Here is a 13,523-nt window from a genome sequence, read left to right as displayed (position 1 = left end):
CTTGTGCATCCATCTCGTTCATGCCTGATACCGAGATGACTCGGGCGATACGTCTCGATCTCGGATGAATTTTGAAACCATGTGCCCATGACAAAAGAGCAAAGAGTCTATTACCTATAGATGCTACTCCTAAACACATGATTCAACTACCAAAAAATAAATTCACTGACAAGGGACGAGAGTGGCTATAGTAGAAAAACATGTTGAAATTACAAAGGTAAAAAATTATTAAGTAAATAAGTCTTTTGTACAAAGAATTTCCTACTACACTCTTCTTGACCTATATCATTAGTAATTAAACTAAAAAATAAAAAAACTTCCAAACAAATAAACAATCTAATCAAATCTATTAATCTCTCATCAAATTCTTTAAATAGTCTGAATTCTGGAGGTTTGAAGAAAAGTGCATAATCTTGAATGAAATAAGATTCAACTTAAGATTCATGAATCTATCTATTATTTTGATCACTAGTATCACATTGAGAGTGTTTGGGTGGGTCATTGGGTGGTAATATACCCTTGAATGGATGAACCTATGGCAAAGTCTTGATATTCTATTTCAAGTTAGGACCAACATAAAAAATTAAAAAATTAAAAAAAAATATCTACAAATGAAACAATCTCCAGTTGTCTCAAAATCTTAAAACAAAACAATCTCAATTCAAGACTATATATTTTGCTTCTAGAAAATATCCACTATTTATTAATTAAAAATTTAACAAAAGCAAAACCATTGAAATACCAACAAAGAGTGACAGACTATCAACTCTCAAAAACTTGTTAAAAAATGACACATTTGAGTTTTGACATTTCCAAGTCATTTAATAGTCACAGATTCACAATAAGTCTATGATCAAACTCTTTTCCAGTTTCTAAGTTATAAGATCAATAAATAAGTTCTATTGAGATATAAAGAACAAATCCATCAAATGAGACAATGAGACGAAGGGTAAGACCTGAAAATAGAATCTTGAAGCTTGCAATTTCAATCTTTGTGAAAATCCCGTTTGTGACTTCGATTCGAGATTTCGAGAGGACTAGGATTTCAAAATTGCAAGATGTGTGATGATGAGAGAGAGAGAGAGATGTTTTCAAAGTCAATCACTTGAATGAAGACTTTGAGACTCTTGACTCTCAAAGAAATAGAGTGAACCAGAGAGAAAAAGAAGGGCTTTTGAATTGTGAGAACGGAGTGAGGTTGAGATTCGTGAGAGTAAAATGGAAAGGATTTTATTTTTCTAAGAGTTTAGATATAAAAGTAATAATTTGGGGCAGCCAAGCATCATTATGTGGGTGAGAGATTGAGCGATAATCTTTCGATCAAATTCCGATTGATTTCTTTCCAAAAAAAAATTCTAATCGATTCTGAGAGAGAGAATCGAGTGAGAGAGAGAGAGAGAGAGAGAGAGATACGTTAGATCGAAACTTAAAGAGTTGATCTTCTTCTTGAAACTTAGAAAGAGATAGATTCGAGAGAGAGAGAGAGAGCGAGAAGACAGATAGGGTCCAGAGAGAAGAGCAGTCGAGTGAGAGTGAGAGGAGAGACAGAAACGAGTAGAGAGAGTGTGAATGAGAGAAGAGAGAAGAAGTTCGTCGGTGGCGGAGATCAAGTTTATGTAAACGAATGTATGAGAGGAATTTTTTTAGAGTGACTATTGGCACCCCAACTTTTACTTATTATCATCAGTTCGTTGAAACGATGATTAAACAACAACTAAAAACTGTTACAATTAACAACAACCTTTAGCAGTCGTTTTTAGCGCAATTGTGGCGTCGTCAAAAACGCAATACGACGTAGTGTCCACATGCAATCAGCCCATCTAATTCACTATATAAATTATTATTTTTTGAAATTTTTTCAGGGACCCCATTGTCCTTTAGTAGTTCCGCCACTGCCTTTATCTGACTTTAGTACGGTAAATTCACAATAAAATATATGTATAACTCAAAATTAAAGATTTTCCATCATCTTCACAATTAGGTACATATATCAGACTTGGATATCCGCTTGAACTTTGGGTAAAAGTCGAATACGGTATCCTTTAAAAAAGTGGATAAATAGTCGGATATGGATGCCTTTAGAATGCGTGGGTAAAAAATCTGATATGGATAACCGCATACAGAGTTGGATAAGGATTTGGAAAATAGCTTCATCCGACCCACACCCGGCCCATTGCCAGCCCTAGTTGCAAGCTTGTAGGGGCTTGTTTCGGATCCAACAGTATTGGGCTAGGCCACTTTTTTTTTTCTTTTTCATTTTTTTAGGTTTAGGTGTTGACCATGTTTTGGTAATGAGTCGTTCTGGGTGACACAAACGGAGACACAAAGGTGACAAAATGATGTGGTGGCGCACAATAGCCAAAGATGTTTTTCCACGAGATACGAGTAAAAACCATCTACAGTTATTGTGCGTCACCACATCATTTTTGTTATGTTTGTATCTCCTTTTAAGTCATTCCAGCATTTTCCTTGGGTAATATCTGAGTTGTCCCTCTTATTTTCAAGTTGATGCATCTATACCTTGGTCCTTTACAATAAATTAATGAAAAATGGCCTAAAAGCCCTCGTCTTCAACTTCATCATGTACTGTTTTAACCAAAAATAAAAATATTTTTTTCCTTAACACCTGTTCTTGTTGTTGGGCTAGACTGCCTCGTTGATCAAATGACCTTCTAAAGTTCAGGTCCTAGATTAGATTTTTTTTTTTTTTTTTTTTGAACAATGAAAACTACCCTTTTAAAAAAAAATAAAGTTCTTAAAATTTTGTGCTCCATGGACGCCAACTTGGCGTCTGACCATGTTTTTGGATGCCAAATGGAGATGCAGTCATGGAACAAGATTCTATCTACTTCAACCTTAAACTTAAAGAACAATATTGGATTTTAAAGTAGACGATGAAGAAAAATCAAGGGTTTTCTACAGGGGATTAAGCCTAGTTTGAAAACATCGGATTGAAGCTAAGGCCATGTTTGGCATGCTGCAAATTATTTGCGCAAATAATTTTCTAAAATCAAGTTTATTTGTACTTGGTTAGACAATGCAAATTATTTGCACTGCAAAAAATTTGTATGGATCACCAAAATTTTGAAGAAATTTTAGCAATGATTTGTGGCATAAAAAGTATCGCAAATCATTTGCAAAATCACAATGAAAAATTTTATTGCAAAAGATCAATTAATCATAAAAAAAGATTTGCAAGAGATTTTCCCAATGGTTACTAACAATAGTAAATCACTCATTGCAAATTATTTGCAATGCAAACCCTACTTGGTACAATGCAAATGATTTGTTGGAATCTAATTTACAAATGCTTGGTCACATTCTGAAATTTTTTTGCATTGCAAATTATTTACATGAACCTCTTAAACTCTTCATAAATTTCAGCAAATAGTTTGTAGTCCAAAAAGTATTGCAAATCATTTGCATTAGAAATGATTTGCTCAGTACATAACAGGGCGGCAAATGCAAATGATTTGTAGTGTATCAAACAGCGCCTAAGGTTCAAAAGATTACAAAGAATTTCTCACAAAAGTTAAAGAGCTCGAAGATGACTGTTTTTAAGAAAAAACAAAATAAAGGATTATTTATAACACCATAATACGAGGGTGGTTCATGCCTTAGAGGCCTAGGCTTCAAAGGGGAGACTAAAAAAATGAAATAGAAAATTGAATAAATTATTAAATTCATATTTTAAAAAGTATGAGATTTTTGTGAATCATTTTTCAAAATATATGGGTTAGAAGTTTCGGATTGAACTGATTTTTTGTGAAGATAATCTTTATGATGAGAAGATCATCCTCACAAAAAAAAAATCAGTCCAATCTGAAACTTATAAATCCATCAAAAGTGATTTACAAATTATTGGTAAAAAATCGATAGTCCACATTCTAAATCACTTTTGATGGGATTAGAAGATTCAGATTGGGCTGATTTTTTGTGAGGAAGATCTCTCATCATATAGATCATTCTCACAAAACATCAGCTCAATCCGAAACTTCTAACTTATATTTTGAAAAATGATTGTTTTTACAAATGTTGTCTAGACAACATTTTGGATAAAGTTTTGTCTTGTATGGTTAAAAAGTTTCGGAATGGGCTGATTTTTTGTGAGAATGATCTCTGTAATCAGTTGATCATCTCACAAAAAATTAATCATTTCTAAAACTTCTAACCCCATGAAAAATGATTACAAATTAACGGTAAAAAATTGATGACTCACGATTCTTCAACTTATGAACTAAGGTTAGAAATTTCAAAATTGGATGATTTTTTGTGAGGATGATTTTCTCACCATAGAAATCATACTCACAAAAAATCAACTAGGGTTAGAAATTTCAAAATTGGATGATTTTTTGTGAGGATGATTTTCTCACCATAGAAATCATACTCACAAAAAATCAACTCATTCTGAAACTTTTAACTCATATAAGACAAAATGCTTTGTCCAGACAATATATATAAAATCTCACCCCACATTTTGTCCTATGTGACTTAAAAGTTTTGGATTGAGCTGATTTGAGGATGATCTCTAAAACTTCTAAATCATTCACAAGTTATTTACACATTTTTTGTAAACAATCGACGATTCACAATTCTAAAATCACTTTTAATGGACTTAGAGGTTTCAGATTGGATAAACGTGTTGTGAGAATATGATTGTGAGCCGAAAATATATATATAGGCCATTATCCAATTTGTTTCAATCCAACAATTTAAGGTCTGGATTGAGGATTGACGATTTGGGTTCCGACAGGGACTTGATCCAAAAGTATGTATGATAATATATGAATTACATTATATTGATATATATGTTATGCATGTCTCTGTCTTATATATAATATTGGATTTGACCCTATCCAAATTCGATCCAATGCCATTTGGATCATATATAGATCCAATATTGAAATCTGATAAGACAAGATCCAATAAGTATTGGATTAGCTCCAAATCAAGTCAGAATTTTATCAAACCAGTTCAAAATCTGAAACTAATCCAATATTCAAGATTCATGGTGTGGTATTCACCGATCGACGTTATTCTGAGGTTCGGTCATCAAATCATCCCTGAAATTTGTGGTTTGCTGACCCTTCATCCTTAGTCTGTGTGCATCCAAAATCATTGATGATGCCTCGGGATTCATAATACACAAATTACCATTAATTCCATCACATGTTCATCATCATCACCATTCATGCCTCACCCCAAATATTGGGGTCGACTTTATGATTACTATTTTGTAGTTGGATTTTTTTAGGGTCCGACTTAGGGAATCCATTTCATAAGGATATAAAATTATTTAACTTAAAAAATAATATATTTCAATAAATTATAAAATCCGTAGTGAGAAGATTCATGTGACGAGAGATTTTCCATGGGTTGTGCTATTGGAGCCCACCATATACTCTCTGAGTGTCCACTTAATAATTTTTTTAAATCAAAAATAAATAAATAAAATTATCCTAATACCCTCATCTAATTACTCTGCACAACCATCATGTTCTTCATCTATCTACTAAATGAAAATCTCAATCATCTCAACATCTTCTCTATCCATTCTCTCCTTCTCACCATCTACCTCTCTCTCTCTCAATCTTCTTCTTCTTATCATTCATTTTCTTTTGAGTTTTGTGAGAAATTGAATCAATAAAGATTTGGTTTTAGCGGTTTGTTTCAAGCTATCTTATTTCCTTGATTTTTCTTTTAGTTTTTCACATTTAATCATCAAAAAAAAAAAATACTATTAAAACTTACAAAACAACGATTTTAAATCGGAGAATTCAGAGTTTTTTGATAAATTTTATTTGTTAAATTCAAATCGAAATTATTTTGGCCGACTCGATAAGTATCTTACTAAACATAACAAAATCGATTCAATGGACGCCTACTGAAGCACTCATAGATTTTTTAGCAAATTTTGTTTGGTAGATTCAGACTAAACTTATTTTAGCATATTTGGTAAGTATCCTACTGAATGTAACTTTCTATTGAACCAGACAAATCTAATTCGTTAGATACCTATCGAACATTACAAAATAGATTTGGTATACGCGATTGGAGGTGTTAGGGTTACACGAGAAAATTTTTGTTCTATAGGCAACCACTAAATCAGTTTTGCAATGTTCAGTAGAAAGTTGCATTTCGGTAGTATACTTACCAAATTGACTATAAAACAAGTTCAGTCTAAACCTACCAAACAAATCTATTAAAAAACCTTTGAGTTCTTTGATTCAAAATCCTTATTTTAAAGGTTTTAATATTAATTTGTACATCTTCTTTGATGATTAATGCAACAAAAAAAAAAGTAAAATGAAAATTAAAAAATAAGATAACTTGAAGAAGAAAAAAAAAATTTAAATCTAATTTCTAACGAATTCAACCTCTCACAAAAACTCAAAATGAGATGAAGAAGAAGATTGAGAGAGATAGAGAGAGAGAGAGAGAGAGAGATGGGGGACAAGGAGAGAATGAATAGACAATGTGGTTCATGTTTTCATTCCATCGATAGATGGAAAAGATGGTAGGTATACAAAGAAGGGTATTGGTGTAATTTCCTTTTTATTTTTATTTGAAAAAAAATATATATATATCTTAAGTGGGTGCAGAGAGATTATATCGTTGGCTCTAGTAGCACATCTCATTTTCCATTCGTCAATAATAATAAAAAATATGCACACATCATAAAAGATTGACCAAAATACTAGGATGAGGTAGCTGGTATGGTTAGTAGGTTTAATATAATATTAAACCTTCCTGCAGATCATGGACTCTGGATTCACTTTTGGATGTTTGGCCTGCCCATGTTTAAATTTATAGTCCCCAATAATAAGGTTGATCATGAATTGAATTCTACTCATCAGCCCCCACACCCATTTTGGGATGGGACTAGTCTCTACCGTTGCACACCCGGCCCCATGGAAGTTTCATAACATGTAATTAATAGGGTAAATCAGGAGACCACCTAATTTCGAATACACAACCAGAGCCCTTATCACTAGTTTTATCACTGAGCCAACTATTTGGGGGTATAGAGTGTGACTCATTGGTGATTTCTAGCCATTGGATTCAGAAAAGAAAAAAAAAATTATTAACATGGACTTTACGAGTAGCCCATGAATCATGGGTTGCAGCCCCATGAAAAAAATGCTTAAGTCAATGACCAACAATCACCAATCAGATTGATTCTCGATGTGATACACGCAATTTCTAGCCATTGGATTCATTTTTTTTACCTTTGCGCGGCCATTATGAACAATAGATTCCGATACAATGATAATATTGCTTAATATAATGGCCAAAAATAATCAATCAGACTAATTGACAAGTTGTAGACCTTATAAAGGAATCAGGCAAACATACATGGGTGTGGGCCCATATAATCCAAAGCAGATGGGAGTCTGATAGCAACCCAACTCCTGGGAGTACATGATCTGCACTCTAAACCCTCAACCTCAATAAAGAAAAATTATTTGTGCTTGGAGTTTTGCTTTATAACTTTAGCTATGAAAAGTAGTTATAAAACATCCTTGAGATGTCCTTCCCTTTTGTCAATTTGCATCAATTTATTCAAACCCAAACAATTAAATCTATTATCCATTACTATAAAGAAACCATCCATTTCTTTGGCCGGCCATTGGTGTTGGATCTCTCATTCACTATCTATATGTACTAAAGCTGTTGTTTTACTTTAAACCAAGAGGACTCATTCAAGTCTTCTTCCAACCACCAAAAAATTTCAACTCAGATCACCCCACTTTTTTTTTTCTTTTTTTCTTTTGAGTTCCTTCTCTTCATCTTCATCAATATTTCTGAGATTTAACAATGTTGGGTGTTCTTATAACTACTCTTTTACTGTGTTCTCTCCCCCAAATCCTTTGTTCATCAACAGATGAAGGCTCCCTCACACTCACATACAAGGGAGGGAAGATCATGACTAGACCTATAACCGTCTCTCTTCTATGGTTCGGTGTCGGTTGGCATGAAAAAGGAAGAGATGCACTACGAAATGCCATCACTTCTCTAAATCCTTCAAGATATTCTAATGAGAATTCCGATGTACCGACGTTAGGAAACTGGTGGCAAATAGTACAACAATACAAAGATGGTTCCAACGTTCCCATTACTGATACAGTGGATGTGGGTGCCGAGTGCTTTTACACGGGCCACCATCTCAACATTACATTAGACCAAGTGGTCCAAGTCAGTCAGTCCGTGTTTAACAAGACTTTAATCGATGGGTTTGGTGGGAAATTGAACTGCACACAGGTTTTCGAAGTCAACGATGACACAATATATCATGTTATGTTCTCAAAATCCGTGATGTTCTTAGATGGGCAGACATCGTTTATAAATTGGTGTAGTGGGAATTTTGAGGTGGAGGCGTCTAAAGGGGTGGAAGTGAAAATGGTGTGGGCGAGGGAACCACAAAAAGCCGACGACCAATGTTCATGGATGTTCAATGGAGACTATTACCTCGGTCCGCCGAATGGAAATGAGAAGATCGATAGCTTGGTGGGTTATACACTGGCGAAGATTGCCGAAGAGGTCAGCAATAGAGATGGTAGAGGATGGAGTACTAGTGATGGTAGTGGACTGAGTCTCAGTGGTTTATGTACTTCTCTTTGGAAAGAAGAGTTGGTGATGTTCCTTTGTTTAAAGATGTACAAAGAAATGTGAGTTTCAATGTAGTTGGATTGAAGGGTCATAGATACATGGTGCAACATATATGGGACCAGCAGATCAGGAATTGTGCCCTGAAACTCTCAGGTATTAACAACCAATACAAGTAGTAAAGTAAGTAGAACACACTTTAACTTCTCACATATAATAATTATTGTTTTCAAGAATTTTTAGATGCACAACTAAGAAAAAGTAGAAGGGAAGTCAGGATACATTTTGCATTGAATTCTATTTATGCTAATTTGTCCATCACTTAAAGCAAGTACGATAAGTCCAGGATATTGTTGTTTATGGCCTTAATCTCAGGTTAATTCTAGGGGTGTCAATGGGTAGTCGAAAATTTGAATCCGATTCGAATTCGAATTCGAAAATTCTGATATTATCCAAAATTTTCGGATATCGGATTTGAATTCAGATAGTTTTATATATTCGAATCCTTATCGGATACAAATTCGGATATTAACATTTCGAATCCGATAATATCCTATTCAAAATAATATATAATATATATTATTTTATTTGATTTATTTATTATATACATAGTATAATATATAATAGGTTTTTTAAATAATAAAAAATCAATTGGATAAGGAAAAATTATGTTTTATTTTTTAAGATACAAATTATTCGAATTCTAATTGGATATTATCCGATATCTGATAGAATAATCGGATTCGAATTCGAATAGAGTTTTAGAACAGCCGTTGGATTCAAATTCGAATTCGATATCAGATAAAAATTTCAGATTTGGATATTGTTATATTTGAATCAATAAGCATCCGTTGACAGCCCTAGTTAATTTTCTGGAAGATTTGGGTTCAACGCAAAGTGTCAGGCGTTCTGGGTCAACAAGCCCCCAATGGGAAGGAAGCCCTAGGATGCCATATATACATATTCTATTGAAAACCCTAAATTGTATTATATTTTTCCTTACTTCATCAATAAGAAATTTTCACCGCCAACCGTGGATGTAGGCAATTTTATCGAACCACGTAAATCTTGTCTCAGTGTGATTTGTTCTTTATTTCTCCTTTGCATTTTTCTTAATGTCTGGATCGTAGTTTATTTGGGTGCTTCCGCACAACAGATTAATTTCGACAGACGAGATAACTAATAACACTTGATCGACTCAAACTATTGATCAGATAGAATTTGTTAAATAATGAATCATATTTTATTATGGTGGCTTATTTCATCTCCTTCAAGTTTAATCCAAATTCTTGTGTGCAGAACCATGTGGAACTAACACTGTTACACTGAGACAGCCCAAAGGATACATAAGTGCAGGAATAACAGTAAATCACACTGATGGGCTTCAGCCATATCCTCCTAACCAGAAATGTCAGTGGACAATCCAATACCCAGCAGCAAAGTTCATCTCTTTCTCCCTCAATTACCTGTCAACTACATCAGATGGTGATGATCATCTCTGGATCTGCAAATCAGACTCAATCTCACAAGGATGCTCCAATATTCAGTCGAGTAAAAATGGGAATTTCGACAAGAATCTCAAGTTTATAGGCTCAAGAGCATATGTCACGTTCAATAGTGGGAACTACGTGTCCACTAAGTCGAGAGGATGGGAACTCAGTTACTCTGCAGGTAAGCTAAATTTAAGCTCATTTTCAGTTTTCTCAAGATACCTAGTAGAGTTACAAAGGTTTTGAAATGGCAAGTGATAAAGGCGCCCAGCAATTTAATTTGGGCAGCCAACATATTTTTGAAAAACCGAATATTTGCTTAAGTGGGCCAGATTTGGGCACCCACACTTTTTTCAAAAACTTGACTAGTGTCAATAGGATCCTATCGACATGCCTTAATGGTGTCTACAGGATCCTGTCGACACTGCCTAAAAAAACTTTCTGATAGCATGTTGACAGGGCCCTATCGACATAGAAGCTTTTTTTTTTGCTCATGTCAATATGGCCTCAATATTGTCGACAGGACCATGTCAACGCTGCCAAAACATGGGTGCCCCAGCTAAATATATGGGTGCACTTAACACGAGCCTTTCCAAATATTTTCAGGACTCTGTAATGGGAAAGAAGATGTTTATGATCATAATGGGGTAATCGGCTATGCTCCCCATGATGGATTTTCCTACGTAGAAGGGCTTAGTTGTCAATGGGTCCTTCATGGGAAACCAGGAACATCTGTGTCTTTGAGCTTCACACACATCAACACTTCAAAGGACTTGGACTTCCTCGCTATATATAATGATAATGGTGAAGATAAAGATAGGGTCTCTCAGATCAGGAACTTCTCGGGAATATTTTTCGGATCCAATCTCCCTCGTATAAACTTAACGGGTAAGGTTATAATCATATTTGCTACCCAGACAGAAAATGGCACGGGTTGGTCCGCCAATTTTGACATATCTTCACCTATTAATCGGAGCATGTCACCTTTGCTTGTCGTGATTATTGTGTCAGCGGCCATATTAATAGGCTTTTTTCTTGCTTTGATCACTTTGGCCATCTTCAGATACAAAAGAATGGTTAGAAATAGAAAGAACGGAGACGAAAAACTAGTGTTAATAAGGGTAAAGTTTAATGAGGTTCAGAATTGTATAGGTGAAGGCCCTCATGCAATTGTCTACAAAGCAAATTTAACAGATGGGAGTATAGTGGCAGTTAAATCTCAAAGAGAGACAATGAGCAGAACTGATTTAGAAGAAGAAATTTTACTTAAAACCTCCTCTCACCCAAATATTGTTTGTTTAATGGGTTATGCTCAAGATGGTTCAGGGAGAAGGCATTTGGTATTTGAGTTCATGAGTAGAGGTACTTTGAGTTGGAATTTGAGAGAACAAGGAGGGACCCTTAGTTGGGAGAAGAGACTAACAATTGCTTTACAGGTTTCCTCAGCACTTCAACTATTGCACATGTACTCGTTGCCTCCGATATATCATGGAAACCTTCAATCAGAAAATGTGCTCTTGGATGAATCTTATAATGCAAAACTGGGAGGATTCGGAAGGGCAAATTATTGCACGAATGACAAGTTGAATTTGGAGAAACCGTCAGAGATGAGAGAGGATATCTGGAGTCTTGGGTTATTGTTAGTTGAGCTTTTAAGAGGGGAGACACCGGTCAATGGATCTCTCTCTTATGAGCCTTGTAATAAGGTGACCAAGGTTCTAGAGGTTCCAGAGAATCTTGATCCGAGATTAGAGATTCCTCAAGATGAATGCAAGGTACTGGCTTTGGTAAAATTGGGTGAGATTGCAAAATGGTGCATCAGTAGTAGCCAAAGACTTGGAGGGGACGACACTAGTCCTAAGATAGGTGATGTTGTTTTGGGTCTGAAACAAGTTAAGCAATTGTTCTGCTCTGTTTGAAGCTAAGAGAAAGGAGTATATTATAATATAAGATTTTGTGAATCAAATTTGTTAGAAGCTACAGATAATCAAACATATAGCAATATCTTTGCCATATAAATTGTGTTACAAGGCATAAATAAATGTATAAATTATGTTAGAATATATCAGGTCTATATCTTCTGAATGAAGTCCTACATTCAGTCTTTAGGGAGTCAATTTGTACATGAAGTCCTACAAGACAATATTATTAAATGTTATGATTTATTTTGCATGGAAAAATGGTATTTTTGATACATTCTCTTTCTAGTTGTTAGAAATTTTCTAGGCCAAAATGATGTTATTTTTTGCAGAAAAAGAGTGAAGGAAACAAGAAATAATTATGTAAATTTTTGTTACCAAACTTGCACATAAACAATTTCTCGTTGGATTTTAACTGTTTGGTAATGTTTCTTCAATAATGTCTATTACCTAATGGTTTCTAACAAAATCAATGATGGAAATGGAATCAAATATTTATAATGGTTAGCAAACAGACGACATAGGTAACCACCACCCAAACATCTGGATGTTGAAAATTAGTTGAAGGATAAAATAATCTAAATAAAAAAGTTAAGGACGGTGGGGCCACATCTACTACATCAAAATACCATCCAAAAATTTGAACTAGAATTCTTGTTGAACAGGTCTATGTGAGAAACCCTGGTAGGGTCATATGGTTATTTGCACTCAATCCTGGAAAATGTAAAGGGACAATGGATTTTAGATCAAGCATTATTATTCCCAACAAGACATCTAGGAGATAGAGACCGTCCACTTCACGACCACTCCCTGTCATCTTCCATGTCACCAAGTCCTAAAAAACATAATCAGTTGGGGGGGAAAAAAAAGTTACACAACAATTTAACCCTTTGGTAAGACCACTGACAAATAATAAATTTGCAGACAACTTTGGAACATGAAGAATGGAGAAAAGAGATGGGTAGTTATTGAGATGGATATCACCTTTCCCCAAATATAAAGAATATGAAACCATGAGTAACTTTCACTTCATATTTTCATCACAATGGGCTATTATCAAGGAAAAATGATAATCCAGGCTGGGCAGGATGAGAAGTGATAGACTAGATACCTGACTGAGTAAAAGACGTGGAAGCAAATGGACCTTCTATTTGAGACAAGAGACAACAAAGATGAACCATTTCACCCACACAGACTGTCTGAGACTAAGGATGAATCTCCATCTGATTTGACTTGAGGGGCAAATGTGGAGAAGGGAGGCAATAAGGCAGCTACATGGCCAACAGAAGGATTAGTCAGACCTGGGCGATTGAATTTTTCCAGTTTTCTAGGAAGGTCCCAACAGCTGTCTCAGGTATGAGCCCTCCCACAATTATTACACTTCAGCTTATCTTTCTCATCAGGCACCCTTGGTTTCCGAGTAAATCCTTTATTTCCCTTAGAAGTCCTAGAAGTGACAACTAGGACTGACTGTCTGATGGGACATCAAAGCTTGAAGAGTATATTT

General features: G+C 34.9%; 2 protein-coding genes across 2 annotated transcripts; both read left to right on the top strand.

The window, feature by feature from the left end:
- The first annotated feature begins 7,818 nt into the window (after positions 1 to 7,818).
- Positions 7,819 to 8,593, top strand: LOC147384175 (protein EXORDIUM-like 7). Its single transcript, XM_086426371.1, has 2 exons — positions 7,819 to 8,508; positions 8,540 to 8,593. Exons 1-2 carry the CDS (start codon positions 7,819 to 7,821, stop codon positions 8,591 to 8,593), a joined length of 744 nt encoding a protein of 247 aa, XP_086282497.1.
- Positions 8,594 to 11,398: 2,805 nt separating this feature from the next.
- On the top strand, positions 11,399 to 12,016 carry LOC147384174 (calmodulin-binding receptor-like cytoplasmic kinase 2). The gene has a single exon (XM_086426368.1). It carries the CDS (start codon positions 11,399 to 11,401, stop codon positions 12,014 to 12,016), a length of 618 nt encoding a protein of 205 aa, XP_086282494.1.
- Positions 12,017 to 13,523: the final 1,507 nt, after the last annotated feature.

The sequence above is a fragment of the Akebia trifoliata genome, chromosome 15 (genome assembly GCF_017979445.1).
Source record: "Akebia trifoliata isolate Shusen 1 chromosome 15, ASM1797944v1, whole genome shotgun sequence".
NCBI lineage: Eukaryota > Viridiplantae > Streptophyta > Magnoliopsida > Ranunculales > Lardizabalaceae > Akebia > Akebia trifoliata.
This window is presented reverse-complemented; position numbering and strand designations above follow the sequence as displayed.